This window comes from Sapajus apella, unplaced genomic scaffold (assembly GCF_009761245.1).
Source record: "Sapajus apella isolate SASKATOON/1434 unplaced genomic scaffold, GSC_monkey_1.0 scaffold122, whole genome shotgun sequence".
NCBI lineage: Eukaryota > Metazoa > Chordata > Mammalia > Primates > Cebidae > Sapajus > Sapajus apella.
Genome location: NW_022437062.1, coordinates 6,256,747 through 6,283,222, shown reverse-complemented (window position 1 = coordinate 6,283,222; position 26,476 = coordinate 6,256,747). Strand labels below are relative to the sequence as shown.

At 38.5% G+C, this 26,476-nt stretch overlaps 1 protein-coding gene and 1 long non-coding RNA gene across 3 annotated transcripts in view; one reads left to right on the top strand and one right to left on the bottom strand.

Moving 5' to 3' along the window:
- Positions 1-26,476, top strand: part of FMN1 (formin 1) — a 419,120-nt gene that overhangs the window by 366,553 nt on the left and 26,091 nt on the right. For both annotated transcript variants that reach the window (XM_032261251.1, XM_032261252.1), the window contains 2 exons: positions 15,826-15,877; positions 20,767-20,916. In XM_032261251.1, the coding sequence (XP_032117142.1) occupies positions 15,826-15,877; positions 20,767-20,916 (202 nt within the window). The remainder of the gene's footprint in view (positions 1-15,825; positions 15,878-20,766; positions 20,917-26,476) is intronic.
- On the bottom strand, positions 14,128-15,795 carry LOC116538731. The gene is made up of 2 exons (XR_004263767.1): positions 15,697-15,795; positions 14,128-14,266 (listed from the first exon to the last, which is right to left on the bottom strand). It is a non-coding gene; the product is annotated as an uncharacterized LOC116538731 (long non-coding RNA).

Below are 26,476 nucleotides of genomic sequence, written 5' to 3'. Positions count from 1 at the left end.
TCCCCCCCTGAGGCAGAGCCTCTCTCATTAGGCTGGAGTGCAGTGGCAGGATCTCTGTTCACTGCAACCTCCGCCTCCTGGGTTCAAGCAGTTCTCCTGCCTCAGCCTCCTGAGTAGCTGCAATTACAGGTGCTTGCCACCACATCTGGCTAATTTTTGTGTTTTTAGTAGAGACACGGTGTCACCATGTTGGCCAGGCGGGTCTCGAACTCCTAACCTCAGGTGATTCACCCATCTTTGCCTCCCAGAGTGCTGGGATTAGAGGCATCTCATAGATCTCTAAGTTGTACTTCTCCAAGTTGAAAATGAATCTAGGAAGAAGTGCAGTAGCAAAAGGTATAATGAGCAAAGAAATGTTTAAAATAATGGTTAAGGCATTATTAATAAAATATGAAGTATTTGTATTTGAACATCTGAAAATAAAATTGCAGATGATCAAAGCAGGATGAGGCATTGGATTTGACCACAGAATTTAGGAGGAGGATCAAAGGAAAAGCAAGCCACCCTCATTGTTGCAGGTTAGGGTATTGAGAGATAATTAGGGGTAGATAACCTTAAAATCACAGGTGTAATGGGTGTTAAGTATTTACTAGTCAAAAAGTTAGAATTTATCATGTTCAGACCATTAAAGCAAAAATGAAGCAAAGACAGTTTGGTGAATCCAACAAAAATTAGGAAAAGGTGAAAAAGTAAACAGCCAGCAAGCTTGGTGAAGAAAAGCATATAAGTACGAGGATTAATTCAAATTCATTCATAATCAAAATAAACACAAATGGACCAGCTTTACCTAGGCAGCTGAAAGGAAAAAGAAATGACTCATTTAAAACAGAGGACAAGACAATCTACCACTAGTTGGATACTCTGATTATCTCTTAGGAAACCTATGATGTTTGAACAGTGTTTATCAATCTCCAACAGCAACAAAAAAAGCTGCCTCACACAATTTCAAGTAACAATCTACATGTAAAAGGACAAAAGCAAAACCAAAAATATAAACAGTATTATAAGAAAATACAAGCCCTCCTTATTACCCTTGGGAGTAAAAAGGATCTTCTTTCAAATGGTTTAAGAAGCAAAAGACATGAAGAGAATATTTATGAATGTGACTGTTTCAGATTTAAATTTTAAAGTGATAAACATTGTAAACCAAGTTAATGGGCAAGCAAAAGCATGGGAAAATATATTTGCAAAATATCTAACCAAGGATTTGTATCAAAATCTATATGATTTCCAAAATTTTAAAAGTTTGACAACAACAATTATCAGCCCCTAGCACTATTAAATTATACTATCATTGAGGACTATTGACAGTTTCAAATAAATTAAAACTATGTCTACCTGATAGGCTAACAAATCTACTTCTTTGTGTCTATCTTAAACCTTGCATGTTTGCACAGGGACACTTAGAAGTTCTGGAAGGATAAATCCCAAAATGATAACAGTAGTTGAGTTGTGGAAGATAGCTCTGTTTATTTGTGTTGGGGAAGATGGAGGATGTGATGCAGAGGGCTATCAGGGGGACTTTATCTGTAATGTTTTGTATTTTTATAAGGAGAATGTCTATTACCTAAATTAGTTAAGGATTAATTTTCCAAAATATTTAAGAGTAGAAGGATTTATTTTCAGTTTTACAATAGTTGGAATTAAGGCGTCTCTGCAGTGAAAAGAAAAAGTAGCCTGTTAATGCAAAGTTTCAGTTTGAGCCCACAGTTTATGTAATCATGAATCTCCTAGTTCACTTCTTACAATAGAGTTTTTAGATGAGAAGTTTATACATGCCCTTCATGTTGTATTGATGGCTTTGGTTGGAAGTTGTCTGCATTTATCTTTAGGCGTATCAATTTTAAATGTTTAAATATCTGTAATTATTTTGTTCAACACTGATGTAGTTGGACTTATGATCCAGTCCACCATTTCAGATGGTTTAAGTCTTAAAAAGTACATCAAAGAAAGATTCTTCTCTCCAGTTCTCTTTCGATTATGCAGAAAATGGTAGGTAATGCATTTACATTTTTAATTTCATTACATAAATGGCATTAAGCCACAAAATAAGTGCCAATAATAACAGCATTGTTTCACTGAGCTTTTATAGGTGACTATGAGTCATTTTTCCTCATCAAAATGAGAAGCTTTTTTCTTTTTCTTCAAGTTAGGTCCTAAATGCCCAACTTTTGACCATATATTTCTTCTGCTTTGGAATTTTTTTTTTCTATCAGTCATTATATTTCTTTAGGAAACTTCTTTAAATTTTTTTAAGGGAAGGAACAAAGCTAGCAAAGAAACAGATGTGTCCCATATAAAATATGCAATAAATCTTGTCCCACAAATTCTTTGCTCTGAACTTTCTGACAGAAACTGTCAAATATCCACTTTAATTCAGGTATAAAATGTTCACTCCATGTCATGGCGCCAACCACCATATGCCAGAATAAAGTTAGTGACCAGCCATAAAAACAGCAGCATAAGCACCTTTGAAATGGTACAAGTCATCGTGGGTGAGAACGACCCATATAAATCCATGGGGAATTAATCTTGGCTTTGCTACTATCCTGCTGTGCATTTACAACAAGCTTCTACTCCCACACAGCAGAAGTAGTAATACTTTTTAAAAGGAGAGGGAAAATCAGAGAGCCGTGTGTCCACCTAATGAGCTTGTTGGTTGGGGGAAGGGAGTTGCATGGATCAGAAAGCAATAGGTTTTCCTCCCCCTCCTTGGAGTTCTGGAATTCCCTTGAAGAGGCAGAGCTAAGCCTCAATTGAACATGTGGGGTTCTTCTTCAGCTTGCCTTGCCTGCCTTCGCAGATCATGTGAAACCAATCTCCCCGAAGTGCAATCGAAAGAAATGACTTCAGCTTCATAAATCATTGTTATCATCCCACAGGAGGAGGTAATGCTATGGTTTTTCTCCAGTAAAACATTTCAAGCCTCTGGTTTCATGAATTTTTTTTTTTCCTTTCTGAAATCAGCTTCATACCACTTGTACAATTAGCTTCAGGCTCCTGCCTACAGGAGATGGTGGCACTTCTCCAATTTACCTAGTATTTGAACATTTCACCCTCTCAGATTTTGAGGGAAATCTGTTTCCTACTGAACATGTGCCTGTGTGTGGCTTGTCATATTCGCAGAGGCTTCATATTTGCTTCCAAGATTATACCAATCCTCAATATTTTTTTTCTTTTTGCTGTATTTTTCAAATACAGAATAAGTATTACATACTAGGTTTAAGCACAGGATAAAGAAATCTCAACTTTGCAGTATTAGACACTATTTTAAAATGCACTCATAGCTATGTAAAGCATTTCTCTAAGGCACAAAAATAGGAAGACTAAACAGTGAAGCAATAGATTATATCCCAGTTAAATCAAAGGATAATCCTTCATAAACATTTCTATCCTATAAGATCTCATTTAGGAAGTACTGTCAAAAAATTATTTTGAAATGCTATGAGTTTCTACAAAGTGTTTTGTTTGAATAGGTTCCATACTCACTTTGAAATAAAGCCTAATTTTTAAACTATTTTTAATAATTATAAATTTAAATATAAATTATAAAAGTATTCATTTAAAAGTTGACTTATACCTACACCTTTGTGCAATAAAAAGCAAGGGATAAAACCAAAAAGCAAGAAATGACATTATATTCAGTAAATTTCAACTATATAACAAAGCACAAATGAGTGTGATTAGAAATATATACTTGTATGAAATGAATCAACATATTAATAGTGCCATTAGAGAAAGTCTTAGCACTATTTTTATTTTCTTATTTATATCTTTCTCCAATGTTCAAATGTTCTACAATGAGGATTACTTGTAAAACCTGGGGAAAAAACGAAGGTTAAAAAGCAGGGAAAAAGTGACCAACTGTAACATTCATTCTTGTTGAATGTGTTGTTAAATTGTTACCATATCAATGTGTTTATTCAGTGTACAGATTTTTCTTTAACAAAAGCTTTTTCTCTGAGGATAACAGTTATTATTGAAAGGTGATTCTGGAGGAGTCCACATAGAATTGTTCAATTCACTCTCAGCACTTTCACCTGGACTTAAAAGCAGTGTGGTCACTAAAAACCAAGCCTCATTTTTTTGTTTCCTTTTACTGGCTCTGACAATGATCACTTATGCTAATGGTTCTTCCGCATATCTTCTATTGGTGGAACAGATCGAATGTGCTTTAACATGGAAAATATCTTCTGCAGCATCTTCTTTGGGAATCCCAGTTCTCTCAGCATTTTTTGTCCTAGAAATATCACCCAAGAGACAGATTATGACCTTCATCACGCCCAGATACTTGGTAACATCAGCTCTTGAAGTTGTCATGGTAATTCTTGGGACCTGTTTCTAGTGGACCGGTTTTAAACCCCCAGCTATGACAATCCTTGACCAAATGAAAGAAAAATGGGTTAAAACATAATTTGATGTTGCAAGCAATAGCCAATATTGGGGAAGTTAGACTTTTGTCAGTTTCTATGGCCCTGTAAATTCAGTTTCCTAAGTACATGTAGTCTTTGCCAGGGTTTCAAAACAAGATTAAGGATAGCAATGGCTATTTCATGATTACTTACAAGATGTTTTGGTAGTCTCTTCATTTGTATGACTAAACATCTGAACGATTATTTTTCTAGATGGAGAGCTTCAACAAATGTGTTAAGCTACACAGATGTCAGAGGTTTAGTGTAAATAGATCTAGAAAAATAAATTTCCTTTGTCAAGGTATGATGCTGTATATTGTAAATCATGTATAAGTATGGTTTCTTTCTTCTCAGTTTTTCTTTAGCTAAAAATCAGTCTTAAGCCATTAAGCTCTCTGATCATCCCTAATGGTTTATGTGAATTTTACTCTTTATAATGTGATTAAAACCATTCTTAATATTGGATATATTTCTGAACAATTGGTAAAAATACCCAGGATGATTACTTTATAGGGATTGTAGAATTTCATGTTATCTGTGAGTGTAAGGTGTGAATAGAGGACTTTAATGTGGGTGACTGCCCACTAAAATTTAACTTACCCATCCCAATGGTTGTTTTTTCATTATGACTTATTTCTCTAATGTTCCACTCTGTAATATTATGACAGTTTTATAGTTTTTCAGCAGGAGCTCATAATGAATCACAGTATGACATAGTGAAGACTAGATTAGAATCAGGGGACAGGTTCTTTTTTGTCCAAAACTGGTTGTATGACCTTAGGCAGGTCACTCACTTTCAAAGTGCTCTGCAGCTGCCTCCAAACAGCATCTGTTGTCTCTTTCTGATTAAAGCCCCTTTTTTCAAAAACCAACGAAAAACAAATGAAAAACAAAAATCCTCTTAACCAGAGAGGCAGAAATAGCAACCTAAGATTTGTTTTTTTTAATATATTTTGATTTTTTGATTTTTTTAATGTATTTCTGTGATGTAAATTTTGATGTAATTTTAGGCAAATCATACCTACTGCTTTTAATTTATAATTTTGTCATAGCATTTTTTGTGGTATTTTTCGCAAGCATGTTTGGGGGTATGTGGGTCTAGGAATTGTGCTTTAATCCTTGGGAGCTTACCATAAGAATGCATGTATTACTAAGGAAAAACAGGGTGCTCAAATTCCCCAGAGAAGTTTCACAAGAACCCAAGAAAGGTTGCACAAGCAAATGTCATTGGATGACAAAGAATTATAGTGATGGTGGTAGCAATTATCATAATTAATATTTACTTAACTCATGTGCTGAGTACCGTGGCTGAGCACCTTACATACTTTTTTTTTTTGAGACAGTCTTGCTCTGTTGCCAGATGCCAGGCTGGAGTGCAGTGGTGTGATCTCGGCTCACTGTAACCTCCACCTCCCAGGGCCAAGCAATTCTCCTGCCTCAGCCTCCGGAGTAGCTGGGACTACAGGCATGCACCACCATGCCCAGCTAATTTTTGTATTTTAGTAGAGACGAGATTTCACTGTGATGGCCAGGGTGGTCTCGATCTCTTGACCTTGTGATCCGCCTACCTCGGCCTCCCAAAGTGCTGGGATTACAGGCATGAGCCATCGTGCCTAGTACAAACATCTCTTAATTACTACAACTGTCTAATGTAGGTTCTATCATTACTTTATAGATGAGAAAACTGAGTCTTAGCCACGTTAAACAACTTACCCAATGTCAATAGTAAGAAAGTAAAGGAGCACTTTGAAGCTTCAGCTGCGCTGCTATCCACAGTGTGGAACCTAAGAATTTTGTAGCATAGCACCTGGCATACTGTGAGTACTCAGTGAATGTTCATCATCATTGCCTGCACCACCAATCTGACTATCCTAGGCCCTTGTATTAGACTCCTTTATAAGCATTTGATTGACTGTCCTTGGATCTTATTAGCTATGGCTGGTGAGGGGAAGGGGACACAATCCAGTACATGATTCCATTATTGGAAAATCCACTATCTATTCAATCTCCTATTATTATATAAATTAGCTCATTTTTAAACTATAGCATCAGGGGTTTATGCAAGGTAATGTGTCTTAAATTCATATAGCTCCAAAGTTTTCAAATGTAAGGCTTCATTTTATCCAGCATACATATGAACAAGTTAAGGTCTGAAGAATAAAGTATTGGCCTTAAATATTATAATCATCAGAGGCAGTTATGGGAAACCCAAAGAAACCAGTTGGAGAACTTTTTTCATTTAAAAATTAACAAGAGGTGCTTTCTGTCTTTGAATTTGCTGAATTTCTAGTACTAAAATGTGATGAGATAAAAAATAAAAGTTAATTGCTTTTGACGAACACTGCTTTAAAGAAGGAAGAATAAGCATGCAGCCTGTTATCACTTTGCTCATGAACTGAACTTGCTACAAATTCAAACTTTTGGGGACATTCTCACCAATTAATAGAGCAACAAGTTACTGGTTTTTAAACACTAGCTTTATAGTCTCAAGTGCTAAGCATTTGAATACAAAGTTTAAAAGAAAAAGGCCATAGTCCATGCCTTTCAGAAATTATACACCTTCAGACAAGTGCTTATGTTTAAGGCAGAGTTGAGAAAGATGACCTTCTTCCAAATTAGTATACCTGTCATTTATCACCAAATGGTTATGCAGAGACTTGTGACTGTAAACCCATTGCTTTTGAAATTTCACTAAGGTTCCTTATGAAACAAAATGCAGGAAGCCTTTTTTTATTTAGTTTATTTGCAATTCCCAATATTTCTTAAATGGTGTCTGCTGTCCAAATGATGAGGCTATAGAGTTTAGTATCCCTACATGACAACTGAAATACTTCTAAAGTATTATACAAGGTCTGACCCTTCCCATTGGAAATGAGATGGTTGGGAGACCAGGTAGACATTGCAAGGAAACAGGATTTATGTGTAATTATTTTCTTTAATTACAAGGAAACAGATTTATGTATAATTATCCCTTAAGTGAAAATTGTATAAATATGCTTGTTTAGAAGTATCTGCGAAAAATAACTAAGGAAAAGCATTTTACAAAAACATGTCACTTCTATTAATGCTGATAAGTTAAAGGTCTATATGGGCCTAGAAGACGGTATAATATAGAGAATTTCAGGCCCTGTTTGAGAATGTAGCCACCTGACTCCCATTAATGTTAATGAGTCTCTCACCAGATCATTCTAAAATTTTACCCCCATGGTCTGTTTTAAAGCATCAAGAGTCAGGAAATTTAGAGTGAAAGCTGAAATTCCATCTTGGAACTTTCTCTCTGATGTATATATTCCTATGGAAGATGTGTAGCACAGTGCACCTCTAAGATACCACCTTAGTGTTTAGGAATTCTGGAGAAAAAATGCTGTTTCCCTTGGGAAGCAGCAGAGAGCATTGGAAAGTATAGATTACTAGTCAAAAATTATTATCCAGAATTGTTAAATTATTAGTCAAAAGACCTGGATTCTGTGACTAATATTGTAACCCAAAAAGTCACTTCATCAACTTGGGTATCTGTTTTCTCCACATTGAGATTAAATAGTTGGGGTAGGTTACAGCAAGCTTAAGGTTATAGTCTTATCAACTTTCTCAAGTATTGCATCTGTATCACTCGAAGCCAAGACGTTTCTGTGTATAGGTAGTTCTACACCATTGAGGGAATTCACTGGACTACACAGAAGCAGAGGAAAAAAGGTAGAATATTAGCTGCTAATTAAATGATTGCCTTTAAGAAGGATGAGCAGAATTCTTGATGAAGTCTGAAGGCTGTTTTGTCAGTATTGTAAATGGTTGAAAGACTTAACCCAGGGTGAAACATCTCATCTCTAATGAAAATATATTGAAACAAAAAGTGAGTTTACTTGTGAAAAAGTGTGGGTAAATATACTTCATATAGATCCCAATTCTACTTGTGTCTGATTACCTCCTAGAACTGAGACTTGATAAATTGTGCTTAAGTGTTTGAGGTTATAGTCATCCCTCAGTATCCGTGGGGGATTGGCTCCAGGAGCCCTGTGGATACCGAACTCTATAGATGCTTAAGTCTCACATATAAAATGGTGTAGTGATTGCTGTAACCTACACCTGTTCTTTAAATCATCTCTAGATTGCTTATGATACCTAACATAATGTAAATGCTATGTAACTAGTTGTTAGACTGTGTTGTTTACGGAATAATGACAAGGATAAAAAGCATGTGTATGTGGAACCCATGGATCCAGTGGACTAACTGTATATTGTGATCTCTGAAACTGTACCTATCACCCATACAAATTATTATAGTCATCAGAATATAAATGAATGCAGGACACCTGAAATACTTTTAACGTACTGTAGAAGGTCTGACCCTTTTTATTGTATACAAACAGGATTATTTGTATAGCACTTTGTAATTCATGTTGTTATACCAATAAGGTATTTTATGAATATCATATGTAGATTTAGAAGTACAGGTTGAGCTTCTGTAATCTGAAAATCCAAAATGCTCCAAAATCTGAAACATTTTGAGCACTAACATGACACTGAATAACGTGTCTGTTGTGCACCTGCATTTTAATAAGACTCGTCACTTGACTTTATGTGACAAGTCTCAGCCAAAAAGCGCAACTGAGTTTTTTCAGTGACCTTCAGGGAAGAATAAAATTACCTTCAAGCACTATGTATAAAGTATATATGAAACATAAGTGAATTTCTTGTTTAGACTTGGGTCCCATTCCCAATATATTACATTTTGTATATGCAAGTATCCCAAAATATTAGGGACAAAAATTGAAATTTGAAACAATTCTGGCATCAAGCATTTCAGATAAGGGACACTCAACCTGTCTGAAAGTGTAAATGACTTACTGTTTTAAGTCACTTGTAAGTTTGATTGCCTCAGGCATTTTCAAATATTTGTAAGGGAATTAAGTCATACTACCCTAACTCCAGCATTGTGTGTAGTGGGTTGGCATTGTCCTAGACATTTAGAATGTTACCAGTGATGTGTGTATGCGGAAATTGAGAAAATAGCTGCTCTAATCCTTTTCTGTGTTCTGCAGTTCAGGTGAAGGACCCCGGCTGAGAACAGCCCCACATGCCCAAGTTAGGCAATGCCATTTTGTTTTTGATGTCCATAAAATACTTAAATTCACATAAGGGCCAAGTGGAAATGGTACATTAAAATGATGAAAAAGGCCAGGTGTGGTGGCTCATACCTGTAATCACAGCACTTTGAGAGGCCAAGGCGGGTTGATCACTTGAGGTTAGGAGTTTGAGACCAGCCTGGCCAACATGGCAAAACACTAACTCTACCAAACTATACAATAATTAGCCAGGCATGGTAGCTAATAATCCCAGCTGCTTGGAAGGCTGAGGCAGGAGAATGGCTTAAACTCAAGAGGCAGAGGTTGCAGTGAGCCAAGATTGTGCCACTGCACTCCATCCAGCCTCAGCGACAGAGCGAGACTCCATCTCAAAAATAAAAATAAAATGGAAAAGACAAGAGGATCTAGGCTAGAATATCAGCCTGGGTAGACGAGATGACTATTTGAAGACTCCTTTTGTCTGGATTTTTTAAATTTTGTGACTCTAAAGACCTCTTCAGAGTCTAGTGATACAATGTCCTTTACTTGATACTTTTACTGAAAGCCTAGTTTCCTAGTCCACTTTAGCCTTAGGCAAGTGACCTGGAAACCTTACACCCTACACTAGGAACCTTGGCATCATGGCTTTATGCAACCTCATACCACTTTATATAGAAAATCTCACAAATGGCCCCCTTCTCTTCAGCTTTACCATCCAGCTTAGACATTTGCAAATGTAAGCTCGGACAGACCAGAAATGATCATTCTTCTAATTTAAGCAAAACCAGGAAAACTACTAACTTAGGAAGACCAGAGATGATATTGTCCTCCATGGGCAAGCATACCAGGAGGAAAAATATAAGGTTAAGAGCTCTGCATCCCTCACTGGTTCCAAATATCTGTATTTTTCTTCTCTGAAATGCTAAAAGGCCATCCCTTTCCAATGTCAGTGTGCTGTGCCTCTGTTGTTGTAGAACATTTGTTTCTCCTGGAAAGTGCACAACAGTGGGATTTTCTAAGAAATGGAAAATGACTGCCCCACTCATATCAGATGGATGCCACATGAAGCAGAGCGGAGTCCCTTTGTTTCCTCGTTAGCATCACCCAGCTCCTCTATTTGTAGAGCTATAATAAAAACAACTTCTTTACTGTGCATCCTGTTGGTTTATACCAACCATGTCAGGTCCATAAACCATGGTATATTAAAGTGTAATAGACTGTGTAAAGAATACTAGGAAGATATTCATCCCTTCCCCTCATTTCACAATTTACTGCCTCCCAGATGGGCATCCATAAATATGACTTAATTGTGTTTGGCATAAAAGCCCCACTTTCTTTGAAGAGTGGCCTCCTCCTTCAGCCACTCATTGTATGAATGCCACACTGTTGAGAAGAAAAACTTAGAATATTTGGGGACATTTAAGTGGTGAATGTTTTCAGTCTGAGTATTTTATGGAAATGTCCTTTATAAAAACTTTCTTTTCCAAAGTTAACTCTGGAAAATAGTGTATTTTAAAGACTCAATCTGATACAGATGAAACTCGAGGTTAATGCTATTGTGCCTCCCTATAGTGTAAGTGTTATTTGTGCCCGTGTTAGTGTATCAATCTAAAAACAGGACATAGGATGGTCTTAGTATTCTTGGTTTTCATTTCCACTCTTTCCTATTTTGTTGCAAACAAAAAATGGACGATTAAAAATTGCTGTGCCAAAAAAATGGGCACAATGACTAGGGACTGTGTTCTGTTATCATGGGTTCCTCTGTTGTCTACTTTTCTATTTGTCAAGTAAGTACATGAAGCCGGGCGCAGTGGCTCATGTCTGTAATCCCAGCATTTTGGGAGGCTGAGCCAGGCAGCTAACTCAAGGTAAGGAGTTCGAGACCAGCCTGGCCAACATGGTGAAACCCCATGTCTACTAAAAATACAAAAGTTGCACACCTATAATTCCAGCTACTCAGGAGGCCTAGGCTGGAGAATCACTTCAACCCCGAAAACAGAGGTTGGAGTGAGCTGAGATTGCGCCATGGCATCGTAGCCTGGGTGGCAGGATAAGATCCTGTCTCAAAAGCAAAAAAAAAAAAAAATAAGTCCACGAATGCCTGCTAGCTGATAGTTGAAAGAAAGGCTCTGAAACATTTTGTTTGCGACTCTGAAGGAGCAGAGTCCAGTGGGAAAAGCCAGCTGCAAGCCAGTGATCTTGATAGCATTGTTTGCTGTGATAAGGAGTCGTGTGGAGCAAGTGTGGTTGGAGCTCCACAGAAAGAAAGGCTCACCACTTTATGGGGGAGAGGTGGAGATTCCGAAGCTTGGTTTTCGGGGGGGGGGAAAAAAAAAAAGACATTCAAACAGAAGTGTAGCAGAAGGGAGAAAGGCAAGGAAGAGACGGCGTTAGAACAAACTGAATCCAGAGAACAGCCACAAGTCCCACCCAGCTGGAGCACTTGGGACGCAGGTATGCGGACTGCAGGAGGCAGGTGTGTAGGGTTCACGGTGAACTGCAAATTGCACTGTCTTCAGAGGAGGAACCAATGAGAACATGAAGCACAAAGGGGGCATAGTTCACTTATGTGGGCATAGTTTGCCTTTTAAGACGGCAGTTTGGGTGGCAACGAAGAGAAGTGAATTTACTGTGCAATGAGGGGAACCTGTAACATGTCACCATATAGAGCCTAAAGGTCAAAGAAGGAATCTTAGCTCTCAGAAAACTTACGTCTTAAAAACAGACTTCTGTATCATTATGTTTTTTGGGGGACTGGGGCAGTGATCCAGTTAATCAGGTCAAAGATGATGTGTATATACATACATACATGTTTTGATATAAAAAATAAAATTAACCAGGCACAGTGTTGCATGCCTGTAGTCTCAGCTACTCAAGAGGCTGAGGTGGGAGGATTACTTGATCCTAGGAGTTTGAGGCTGCATTGAGCTGTGATCATGCCTTTGCACTTGAGTCTGGGTGACAAAGTGAGACCTTGTCTCAAAAAAAGAAAAACGAAGCATCTAAATACTATTTATGTGGCTTTGTAGAATGGAAGACTATGTAAATTTTGCATATAGATTTGAGCCACTCCTAGTCAAAGGACAGTTTTCATCTTAGACTTGTCATCTTTAAATACTGTCTTTGCCCTTTTTGTGCCGAGTCCCAGTGGGACACGCTGCGGCTGCCCTGGCACGCCTGATTCAGTAACTCATGGGCTTCCATCTATAGGCCTTCGTCTGTGCTCCGGATGGGTTTTTTCGGTTTTGTTGTTGTTACCACTTATCAAAAATTGCTTACACTGATTCTTATTCTCTTAGGTGTGATTATCTGTCTTCCCCAACTGTAACAAAAGTTCTATGGGAACCTTTATTTTCTTCACTGGTGGTTCCAAAGCACTTGGAATAGAGTCTAGCACATGGAAGGAGGGAATATACCCTCTTATGTCATTACGTCAGCAGCTACTACAGGCTGAAATCAGAGGCTGCAGACCTACACATGGCCAGCAGGACTGTTCCCTTTGTCATATTGTTTGAAAACTTAAATTGGGAACATTCATTTAACAACTTTTCTAGTTTCTCTAAAAAACTAGTTCTGGCAACAAGGCCATGTGCCTGTCCTCTCCTAAATGGGGCACAGCCTTCCCACTTTCCTACAATTTCCTGTTTTCTTCCCCACTTTAAGGCTATCAGTTCCCATATTCAAAAACTAGAAATAGAATGTTAGAACACTGGGATTCTTACACTTGGCCCACAATTACCTTATTTGTCGATGGTATTAGAATTTGAGTTTGTGACTCTAATCTTTACACATGGTCCTTCCAGGTAATGTATTTGTGTTGTGCTTGGAGCATTTTGAAGACTTAAAATGTGTCGTGTCACGGTTTAAAATTTTATACACTGAGGTAGGAGAAATATTTTAGGCTGTTAGAGCTTCCAAGTCATACCACAAGGGTAGATGCCTTCTTTATCTGTACATGGGAAAATTGGGCAAAATTTAGATCTCTCATTTCTTCCCATTTTCTTGAAAGCTCTTTTCCCTAAACCCTCAGTTTCTGCAGTGTGCATTGCCTCTTAATACCTCTTTTTACATTTGGAATCTGTTTCTCCAGATAACCATATATTCACAGAGGTATTGCAAAATCTTATCTGATACTCAATTCAGTTTGAATAGGGTATTTCTTGTCACTAAGTTCATATACATTTATGGCTTGGCCACAGTCTGCTTAGCACAGCCTGGAAGTAGCCAGTTAGAAACCATCTCTGAGAGATCAGAGCTGGTCCAAGATGATCACTCAGGCCTCAGAGGAGTTTTTCCTCCTGTTTGGCAATGTCCATAACTTAAAATCACTGGGAAAGAACAAATCACTAGTTTCACGTTTGAGGGAACTTGATAACCTAGGGGAGACACAGGTCACTTCTCAGTATCTGATTAGCTAAATACCAGACTAATTCACAGACATTCTTGCCAAGGGTATGGGGGGATGTCACATAGCACAAGATGGCCCTGGTCGTGGCTTCACTCTGCCTAAAATGATACACTTAGGAAAGCTGAATCATTTTACTACAAAACAAAATAATTTTTATTAGTTGAAATAATGAACTACATTTAGAGATAATGGTATATAACTTTAGCGTCTCAGTCTTCTTTAGGTTATGTTCATGTTCTTAAAGTTTTTTTCAGGAAAGCTAGTTTATCTCTTTTTAAGTGAGCTTTATCCAGTATATGCATTTTTAAGCTAAAATACTTGCATTAACATATAGCCACTTTTCTACAATAAGGCTACAGCAGAAAGCAAGCTAGCTAAAGCTGCTGCCCGCCTGGAGCTTACATTCAGTTGTTGCATGATAAACAGATCAGGAAAGGAATAGTCCGTTAGGTAGATAGAGGCTGTGGGAAGTCTATGGAAGGAAGGTAGGTGTATGGAGGGTTAATAGGAAGATATTGAGTGACAAGGGATGATCTTTTATTTAGGGAAGCTGAAGAAGGAGATACTTCATCTGAGACTTCAGTGCTGTCAGGGAGCCCACTCGTGCAGACCGTGGTCAGGGCATTCCAGAGAGGAGGAACAGCGAGTGCAAAAAGCCTTTAATGTGCACTCTCAGTGTGCTTAAGCCAGACCCAGCTGCCAGCAAGGCTGGAAAGGAAGGAGTGTGGGAAAGAGGAGGTGATGCCATGGAGCAGCCAGGGAGCAGACTTAAGTGCAGGGCCTTCTAGAGCATTGTGAAGACTGTAGATGTTATGTCAAGAGTGATGGCAAAACAAGCCATTGGAAGGTTTTGAGCAGGGGAGCCACTTGATAAAATTCACATTTTAAAATCAATAAGGAAGATTGTGGTAATGTAGTAATAATACCTGCCATGGCCTGTATCGAGCACACATTATGTGCTAAGCACTCTGCATGTATTATCTCCTTAAATCTTTAAAGCAGCTGTATCATGATGGTCACTATGGCTATTCTCATCGAACAGGTGAGGCAATAATGAGGCATTTGGTCTTAAACAACTTGCCCACAGTCAAACAGATGGTAGAACCAGGTTTAATAAAATGGTGATGTTTCAAAATCCCTTACTACCTTTCATGAAGTATCACAGCATAGATCCTAGATATGAGATTTTTTTTATTCATTTTACATCATTGTAGCCCTAAATTAAAGTTATCTTAAGGCTTATATAGCTTATGTTACGACTTTCCTCTTTTTCTGGGTATTTTTTAAGTGTGAGAGTGGTATTTTCATATACAATAATATATCTTGTGATTGTAAAGAAGGATATGTATAAGAAACACCCCAAAATGAAACCTCTTGATAATCCTATAGAAAGAACACAGGTTCTTGACCTGTGGATTCAGAATTGTATTTCAGTATCATTGATTTTTTTTAGTAACCTTATGAAAACATTATTCTGACAAAAGAATCCATAGACTTCCTTAGACTACCAAAGGGGCCTGTGGGTGTGGAGGCAGTATGCCCAAGATTCCCGTGACTCGCGGCAGAGCTGCTGCAAATGCTACTGGATTTATTATGTTTAGAGTAAGGGGAAATATGATGGTACGTACAAGAGTGACCACATGTCCTGATCTGCCCAGGATTGCCCTAATTTATATCTTTGTCCAGATGTAATTATTAATATCACTCTCAAAAGTATCCCAGAGAAAACAAATTATTTGGCCACTGTTACCTATGTCTGTTATCAAGAATGCAGTGGTGGCAGATATAGCAAATTGAGTGCTATTGCCAGGACATGTGCTAGAGGCTGCCCACCCCTGAATTCAAACCTGCCACGGTAATGAATGGTTGTAATTGAAGCTGTAAGATTACACAAAGGAGGCGACAGAAGAAAATATTTTTAATCATGATTTCTCTTTCACAGCCAAAAAAGAGCATAAAATGGAAGAAAGTCACTTGGAGAATGCACAGAAAAGGTAAGCAGCTCTGATTTAGCCCTAATTCTTTCTTTAGCTAGCCATTCTTTATTATGAAGTGCATTCATTTTGTTATACAATTCTATCTCCAAAACATTTTCACCTTCCCCAACTGAAACTTTGGACCCTTTAAACACAAATTGCCTATTCCCTGCTCCCCTGTCCCCTGGCAGCCACCATCCTCCTTTCTATATCTCTGACTTTGACCACTTTAGCTACCTTTTATAGTTGGGTCATCCAGTATTTGTCCTTATGTGCCTGGCTTCTTTCTGTAGCATGTTTGACTAGCCATGCTTTCAGCCTCTATGTTAAGACTATACATCCGTAAGCAGTAAGCTTCACTTGAAAGCTGGAGTGAAGGCAGTGTAACAGGACTTAAGAATAGTTTTCCTCAGGAAGCAGGGATCATCCAGAAGTGACTCACCTACCTCACACACATGTCATGACATTATTCTGCCTGTTTGCCTCTTCTGCATTGCTCTGCTCCTGAACCACTTCATGAAAGTCAGGGACAGTTTGATCCTTCTTAGCATTACAGTTAGATCAAACTAATTATTGCAGACACCTAAGAGACATATCTTTCCTCAGCTTCTAGAGGAGGATATTAAAAACAAGGAGCAGATAGGAAGAAGGGGCTGTCCATATGCCCATATAGCATATGGACAATTCCCCCCAGAATTTAAAGAAGACCTCAGAGGTCTTCTGCCCAGCCTCATGTCACCTACTGCAGGCGTCTTCCTTGCTTTCTCTTTGCCAATAGACACCAGAGGGGAACCATCCACTCCCCCCAGTAGAATCTAATCATCAGTAGTTCTCACCCCTTAGAGCTTTTTCCTTTTTGTTAGTTGATGAGGTCAACTTGGCTTTCCCTCCCTCATAGAAGAGTGAGTGGCAATAGACAGAAGTATTCTCATATTTGGGGATGAAATTTGAGGTTATGTTATGCTAGTACCAGTTCTAAAAGTACTGGTAAATTAGATGAGAGGTAGGGGTAGGAGACAACATATAAGGAAAAATGAGCTTTCCAAATGTGTGAGAGGAACAGTTTCCCACTTAGGAATTTAAATGCAAATAAACACATTGTAGAAATGAATCATTTTCCTCCTGTCTAGCCACAAGTTCCGAGACTTCTGAAATCCCATAGACAGTGCCATCTGCCCTACTTTCACAGGTGCCAGCATCTTGCCGTGCTTCCTGCTATAATTACCAATAAGATTAAAATGCTGGTGAAACCAAAGTGAAGGCAAGTCTTGCACTTTGCTAAGTACAGACATGTTCTTAAATCATGCTTATTTTAGCATAATAATCATTCAAAACTGAGATAACTCCATGGTTATGCTTTTAGGAGTTTGTCTCTCTCTACTGACCTTATTCCTGTATTAAGCTTCCCTCCCCAATGCATAAAACTAGCATGCATGTGTTATAGAAAAAATATGCAGCACATAGAGAAGAGATTATCAAAAAGGGCACATTGGTGTCAGGCCAAACAAATTCAGTTTCCAGGATGGACGTCAAATTTCTAATAATTTTTCAAGATTCTTGCTGAAGGAAAAGGGGACCCACCGTAGAGGAGCCGAAGCTGCTGCCATGCATTAGCTATGCAGAGGGCAGTCATAAATTTTAGTTGTCAGTCCTTTCCGTGGCTTTGTGGTGAAGGTAGTCTAGCTTTCATGTCATACATGAAATATGTTATATCCCATCTGTAATGTAGAAACCACAGTTGTTTGGTTACACTCTTTAAGGAGGTTGTGGTCAGTGTTGCAATATTTGTGCGAGATCTAGTAAATTCTTATGTTTTATTCTCAAGAGAAACAATTTACTCTGAGGGTAAGGAGTATTTGCTTTTCCTAAGCAGTTTCTGAAGGGCATGCATGTAAGACAATAAGTGGATGTGTTCCGCTTTGGCATCTCAGCACTGTAAAAGTAAAACAGTTCACTTTGCTATGAGATCTTTGATGTAATCATTGTCTGCACTTTATAAATGTTTGGCCGAATTAAAAAGATACAAATCAGACAGGAAATTATAGCAGAGACAAAAGGGGTCAGAGAATAGTTTGCAGTGACATAAAAAAGTTACGTAAAACAAAATATGATTAGAAATCAATCTTTTAAAAGTTGAGAGCCATTTTAGAGCTATCAGCTGACAAATAGAAATTTCAAATCGCATCATTGACCTTTGTTTCCTGTATATTGGAGAAAATTCTCCTGGTTGTTAAATATCACCAATCTTCTTGCCCAAATTGCAAAAGATTTTCAATGATCAGCCTTCTGTGAATCAAAACTGAATTTAAAAGTGGAGTTTTGTGTAGGAAAGATAACAGTCTAGACCTTAGCAGATCACTGTAGGTTCATACTCTAGCTTTTAGCTTTTTCTTAAACAATGAGATAACAATGCAATCAAGTAAGGCACATACTGGAAGTGAATTTGTGTTTTAAAAACTGCTGAGTGCCAAAGCCAGGCCATCCTCTGGGACTCTGTTTGCTTTGGTTCTTCTAAAGAGGTTCACTTGCTTTTTTAGTTTCCAAAACACATAGAAAAAAGTAAATGCTAAAATTTAGTATTTCTCTTAGTGTTCCCCACCCTTTCAGGAAGAGTAAGCAAGCAGGACCTCACAAATCCCTGGAGAGAGAGGCAAGGATGGCAAAGGTTAGCTTCAGTTTAGAGTTGGGAAAATCGAGGCCTCAGGAAAATGACATGCTTTTCTCAGGACCTGCGACAACCACCAAATCACGCTGTCATTCTCTGAAACTACACCAGGATTTACAATATGTTGATCTCACAATCTAGACTCCAGGTAAGGCTAGAGGTGTCAGGTGATCCAGAACCACTGTGTTCTGCTGGAAAATTGGAAGATAAGTCATTCCTCTAAATACTAGAAATGCAACTTTCCCTTCCCCATGAATGCTCAAATGAATATGTATCTGTATAGAATGTGTACATAAGAAAGAGAAAATAATCATGTGCCCTCCCTGGGGTAATGCATGTTATGTGTGATACAGAGGACAGCTGTCTCTAAAGGGTGGGAGAGAAAAACTATTTTGTCTCTTAAATGCCTGTGTTACCCAGCATGAGCAACAGAAAGATAGAGCAGACAGAACATTTCACAAAAAAATCAGGGGATCTGAGTTCTAGGCCCAACCCCATCAGTGAATAAGGTCACGCACTCTTTCCAGGCCTCTGTTTTGACATCTGTAAAATGATAATTTAGCAAGTCATCCTGTAAATTCTTTCCCAATCTGAAGTCCTGTGACTTTATAGGAAATGCATGGCCTGTTTCTATAGGCCATATAACTCTCTACTTATGTATTCCCATGCTATGATCAAAGTAATTTTCATTTGAATGAAAGTTGCATGCTACAGAGTATACCTTTGGTTTTACCACTATTTGGACTGCCATGGAGTTAAGGGTTATGTCTGGGGCAAGAGTGGACGTTGGCACTTTCTTCCCTTACTGGTTGTGCTTCCCATTATGTGTGTTTGGAATTATAATAGAGTCCCGTGAGAGATTACTGCAGTTATTGCCTTTCTCCACTTATGCACTTCCAGTCTTTTAATAACTGGGAGCCAAAATTCCCTGACCAGTAGTTTTAATTTGCATTAAAAACAGATTTATTCTTTACAGAAGCACAAAGAATTTATGGGACTCAGAGCTGCAGTTCCAGCTTGGATCTCGCCTAATCGTAGCCATGGAATCAATTAACAGTTCATCTGTGAAATGTGATAAAATCTTATGAGATACATATTGCCCAATAACTGAGAACGAGATGAAAGTATGCTCCATAATAGTAACAGGGCTTCAGGGTTTTACAATTGCCATTGAATATAGTTCCATTAGAAAATCAGCATTCAGGATGGCCCCAAAAAAAAAAAAAAACCGCTGTGTCTGAACAGATGATAGAGCATTGAGTAATAAACCTGGCCAGCCATTCCTGCTTTGATTAGTTTCCAACACCCTGGAAAAGGGGGCCATTTATTTAAGTGTTCTTGCTCATGGCAAATGAGCTTGTGAGGCTTGGGGTAGGTGGGGGTGAGGGGGAAAGATTAGTTCAAAGCTATAAATTGCTGCAAAGCTAGTGCCTCCAAGAAGGGCTGCTTGGGAGGCCCAGGTAGTCTGGTGTGCAGAGAGCCTTGCTGAGGTAGGTTCTTATTGCTATCTTGGAGTTCACTCTGGAAAACTGGGGTTCTTTTCTGACGAGATTGGACATCATTTTTCAAGATCAAAAATGGTTTTTCATCCAAAACCTGCCATGCCCACAACTGTATCTATTTTTGTACATTTGTGGTTTGTATTCTTGTATCATATTAAGCTTTAAAAGGTAGCCCTCTTAAAGATCGTATCATCTACATCTCTTATTTTACTCTTGAGAAAATTGAAAGTCAAAGATGCTGAGTGACTGACCCAAGATTACAAAGCCAGGATATGCCAGAATAAGGATAGAATGGATTTTCTTGCTTTTATGTGAAACATTTGACAGGTTAATTATTTACAATGAGCTGTCAAACTGACCACTGTTAATATTACAGTGTTTCATCAGTCTTTCATGTAATCACTAAACATAAAATGAAGAGCAGGGAAGACACATGGATCTGGGATGAAGAAGAAACTCAAGAAATTTTACCTGCACAACCCCAGAAATTATACATGCTGATTTTATACAGATAAGATGTGCCTAGGAACATCCCAATCAGGTTGCATTTCTTGGCAAATCGGTTTGGGCAAGTACATTTTCTGAGGCTTAGAATAAACTTCAGTAACTATGAGCCCCAGCTTCTGTGTTAGAGAACAAACCCACAGGAAACTGTCCCCAGTGTCCCCTCTCTAACAGGTTTTGGTATTGACAATTTCTCACCCACTGCCTCATTCCATCTGCCCCTCTACCTGTTGCAGTTTTGAAACAACAGTAGGATATTTTGGGATGAAGCCAAAGTCTGGCGAGAAGGAGATCACACCCAGCTACGTGTTTATGGTGTGGTACGAGTTCTGCAGTGACTTCAAGACAATTTGGAAACGGGAGAGTAAAAACATATCTAAAGAAAGGTAAGGTTCAAATAAAAATGTTAATGCCTCCTTCAGGAGTCTAGGAAACTGCACTCTTAAACCTAACAAAGTATGTCTATTTCACACGTGTTGATGTTTTCTTGTGGATCAAGTGGTCATCAGGGAAGGACTTTTGCCTCAGGGATCGTAGGGAAAATCAGGGAAAGCTTGCTGTCCCCACAGGCAGATAGGCTCACATGATCTGATAAGTTACACTTTCTTAACCCCTTCCAATTACTAGCTAGTAAATGAAAGGAGAGTTGTGCTAATTTGCAACAGATTGCTTCTCTGTGTATTTTCATGTTGGCCCAGGCTAAATGAGGCAGCCTTGCTGTCGCAGACAGTATAGACAAATAAAAGTGAATGCTTTTCCCATTAATATACTGAACTTGCATCAAAGGAAAATCTCTGTGACTCGGGCCACACTTCACACAGTGTGGAAACCCCGCATTGGATTTACAGCGCCACTTCTGACTCCCCGTATCCTGCTGCGGACATCAAACTGTGTGCCGCTCAGCCCCATTGCAGCCCCTGATTTTATTAGCTGGGAGTAGAAGAAAAACCTCAACTCTGTAGACGGGCGTGCGTATGTGTGTGTGTATGTGCGCGCGCGCGTGCATGTGTCTGTGTATGTTCATTTCCCTTGAAGAAATTGAATTTGCCCCTCTATATCAGAAAAAAAGCATTTCTGCTTGATGATTTTGCAATCATATTGCCACTGTTCTGTAAAGGATGTCATGGATTTAAACTTCAAACAGCTACTACTCCTGTGGAACAGATGTATATGAATGGCGTTCAAAACAGTAAAAGGAGGCAAAAAGATTCCTCAGTGTAAGGAAAATGATATGTGTAATTTTAGCACCTACACTTTACTAACAATTGAGGCCTGACATCATTGAGTATTCTTCACTTTGTAATCAAAAATATATACATATTTATAGACACATTACAACCTAGTCTAATATTTCACCTTAAAACACTAGTAAGAGGATCAAAATTGAGATTTTTGACATAGTATTGAGTCTCCAAGTATTTTGTCAGAGAACTAGAAAAAGAAAAAGGCCTTCTTTCTTTCCAAGGAAGTTAAAGAACTTTAAAACCGTTTATCAACACATCTTCCCATCATTACCTCTTTGGGAACATGGGAATTAAACTGAATATATCCATTAAATAGATAAACTGAAACAGAGAAAAGTACCATTGTTGAGAAAATAGGTCGTTGATAATAGCATGAAGAAAATCCTAAAAATCTTGGCACTCAACTCATTGCTCTTGCCCTGCAATCGCTTATTTAGCCTTGTAAAGTAAGCTAAAATAAGTTTCTCTGGGATCAATTCTCATACGAAAATGCTGTTCTTATACCCGCATGGGAGCTGGCCAGTGTGCTCTCCAGGTCTACATGCCTTAAGGCTGGGACATCCAGCCATGGGCCTGGAACGCATAGCTTTTGCTTTAGAATTTGCACCTCAGATTTTGAGCACAGTCCTTAATGTATTTGTCTTTAGGGCCCTAAAAATGGTCTACAACAAAAGACTAACAGAGAAGGCAATGAGTTGCTTTTCATTTTAATAATCTTCTGTTGAAATACCGAACCATATTCCAAATTAAGGAGTTTATATCGCAAAATTAGACCAAAGAAATTGTGAGTCTGTCATAGAGGTGGTATCCAGAAGTCCTTTAAAATGACAGTATCTGTGATTCCCAGCCATGGGTGTTTGCGGCATTGCTTCCTGGGTGCAGCTGTTGAATTGCCTCCTTCACACTCTGTAAACCAACACCTTTACAGGGTCATGACTTCACAAGACCCTTTTCAGTTCTTCTCATTTAGCAGTTTCAGGGGACCCTTCATTCCAGCCATGCTCTGTGAGGATGGATTGCCAAGATTTCCACCCTAAAACAACATCTCTAAGTTGATGATGGCTAATAAAATTTTTTTTGGAGGCAGCAGCATAGTTAGGAAAATGTTAAGAAATATCAGCACGTTATGTGTATTAATGCCAAACCAGTTAAACTGATTAATATCCAGGGTTTTCTTGAAATCCTGAAGTGAGAACTTTGTTAAATTGTTCTCTATCTGCTAAAGACTTTAGCTTCTTAGCTGTTATAATCACACATTCACTTTGGTAAAATAAGCAATTAAATTTAAAAAAACACAATTGCTTTGTTTTGACATCCACTAATGATATTTGATATTATAGTTTCAATTATATTTTCCCCAGAAAACCAATATATCCCAACAACACTAAAAGTCAGGAGGTAACAAAACATCATTAACAAGGGCATCCTAAAAAATAACCAAATAAAAACCTGATCATGTGTCATTACAAGGAAAAAAACTAGTTTGGGATCCCATCAGAAAAAATTAACTCAATTTTTAAATATATCTGAAGGCCAACTAAGTGCTCAAAATCATTGGCAAAATTAACAATAGTAGCATTTTTAAAGGGACAGGCTTCATGGAAAATAGTGTTTAAATTCTACTTCCAAATGAAATGCAAGTGTTGAAAACTATGAAGGCCACTTGAGGTTAATTTTGGTGGTAGAGAATATTTACTTTTCCTGCTTAGGATAGTTTTCATGAGTACACATTAGCTTGATGCAAAATTGATATGAATGCATCTTCATAGCAAGATAACTTCCCCTCATAAAATCGAGAATAATCTCTAAACACACAAACGACCACATAAAAATGTCCAAAGTTCTGTGCCTTGTGAGTGGGCAACAACCTTATCATTAAACTAGTGTCAGGGCACAACTGTGTGGTTGAGTAGAACAAACAGTATGTCACTGAGGAATATGGTTTACCTGGAGATTAAGTGTATCTTTGGAAGAGCAATCTACTGTGTGATGGTATATTAACGGCATTCTATTTTCCTTGACATTCAAGCCAGTCTTAAGCAAAAGAGGAAACTTCTGTGCCCAGGCACAAATCTGAAAGTGCAACTTTCTAGACTTGCAGTCTGTGACCCAGTCATCCGTCGTGCTGTCCCTGGTATCAGGACTCATCTTTCAGTGAAGCATCCCAGTCCTTTCTCTTATCCCTTCTGAGTACATGCATTGTTGAGCAGTGTCAAAAAGACCTGGAGACAGAGCTGAAAATAGGCGTTTTTACCCTTCAGCCCACCATTAATTGGCTATGTGATCTTGGGCCAGTCATTTATTCACTGGGAACCCAATTGTCACAACTGTAAAATTTATGTATTAGGATGAAGCAAGAACTAAATGGTGACTATGAGCTCTTCTAGCTCAAAATCTGTATTAACCTAGAAACTACTGTAATTTTATGAGGAATTGTGTGTTTCAGGTCTGCAATCATGCCCCTCACCTTTGCTCTTGAGCTATAGGGACTAATTTGGAAGAGATTTCAAAGCAAGGACTTGCAGGGGAGTTGGGAGATTAGGTGGCAAGGAGAATTTTCATTGCCATCCTGAAACTAGTAAATGCCTGTAACTACCCTGCCTCACCCGAACCTCCAGTTCTTCTCATAAAATCATGTGGGTCTTTTTTTGTGTTGAGTCACTCAGGCTAGAGTGCCACGGTACAATCATAGCTCACTGCAGCCATGACCTCCTGGGCTCAAGTGATCCTCCTGCCTCAGCCTACTGAGTAGTTCGGCCTACAGCTGTGCACCACCATACCTAGCTAGTTTTATTTTTTGTAGAGACGATGTCTCACTATGGTGCCCAGGCTGGTCCTGAACGCCTGAGCTCAAGCAATCCTCCCACCTTCGCCTCCCAAAGTGCTGGGATTACAGGCACAAGCCACATGCCTGGCCCTAATGTTCATGAAGATCACATTTTTTTTTTACGGAGCATGTACACAAAACATTTCTCTGCTCATCTGTATCCAACATTTATGATGTATCAGAGTCCAAGGTTTATTTTATCCTCAAAAGCAGCTTTGCCTCACTTTTACCTTTTCATGTAAAGGTAAAAGGTGTTTGTGCCTCCTGATGTCCAAACATTCAATTAATTTTTGGTATACACGTTTATTCCATGTATATCAATAGATGATCCAAGTATATGCATAACTGCAAGGAGATAACCTCATTTTTGCTGATACCATTACTGGCTATTCTTTACTCTTGTTTGGGTGATAGGACCTTACCTATAAAACATTCCCCCATTTAGGATAGCCTAAGACTGCCCCCACATATACACACACTGCCTCCCACAAAATGAGCTGTGAATTTGCAAAAGGTACAGAAGGCCTAGGGGAGTCAGGACTCCAGGAATGAATTCTAGGCACAAAATTCACCCTGAGCCAAAGCAAAGTTTAAAAGTGCCATTTAAAAAACCCGTAATGGGTAAGTAATGAGTGAATTAGAAGTTTGGTGAATTGTTTATGAAATGCAAATAAGAAATTTCACTATACACATAGCTATGATTTACACCATAGGGGAATGAATAGTTACTTTTTCTTTGGAGGGCTGTTTTTCTCCCAGCCACATACCAACAGGGTTTTAAAGTATATTACTTGCTATTATTATGGGTAATTATGGAACTGCTGTACCCTTGACAGAAGATAGTTGAAGGCTGTTGTGGGGCTATCCTGAAAGCTGTTCTCAGAGCTCCCTATTGCTCGGTCACTTTAGGACCAAGAATTGGGGACTTAGAGATACCGTCAATCTACAAAGGAGCCCCTTACTGCAGTGTAGAGTCTACGGGAATTCTTCTCTTTACGTGATAAACTTTTATTCCTAGAAAAAGCTCCATAAGTAAAATTTTTATTTATTGAATTCTGCTTTCCTACTGACATACAGACATGATTTCAGTAACTTGTAATGTGTTAACTTTCTTTTCCTTGCCCTGTTATGTAAATAGTTTGTATTCATTTAACCCCTAAAGAGCTGCTTATTTTTAAAAATCCCTTAATACAATCACCCTCTAATTGGCAAAACTTTGAATTTTCCTAAATCACATTTCAAAATGGTTCTGTGCAAATACACAAAAAGTAAATGCCCCAAGACAAACAGAATTATCATAATCACAAAAAATAGCCAGGCACAGTGGCTCATGTCTGTAATCCCAGCACTTTGGGAAGCTAAGGCAGGTGAATCACCTGAGATCAGGTGTTCAAGGTCAGCCTGGCCAACATGGTGAAACCTCGTCTCCACTAAAAAATACAAAAATTAGCCAGGCATGGTGGTGCACTCCTGTAATTCTAGCTACTCGGGAGGCTAAGGCAGGATCATCACTTGAGCCTGGGAAGCAAAAGTTGCAGTGAGCCGAGCTCACTCCACTGCACTCCAGCCCAGGCAATAGAGTGAGACCCTGTCTCAAACAACAACAAAGAATAAAACCAGCTTATTTCCCCAAGCAATAATACATCTGTAAAATTAAAAATATGCCATGAAGAAGAGGATAAGCTAAAAATGTCTAAGAATTATATGATCATTGGTTTAAAAAACTATACACATCTCTTGGCCCTCTTTCCTCTGAAAGCATCATTCCATCCCTTTACTCTTCCCTTCAAACTTATTTCAAAAGTAGTTATGTTCATTTTCTTATTTTTTTCGTACGACACACTCCTTCCTGTCTCAGTAAAGATAACGTCTTGG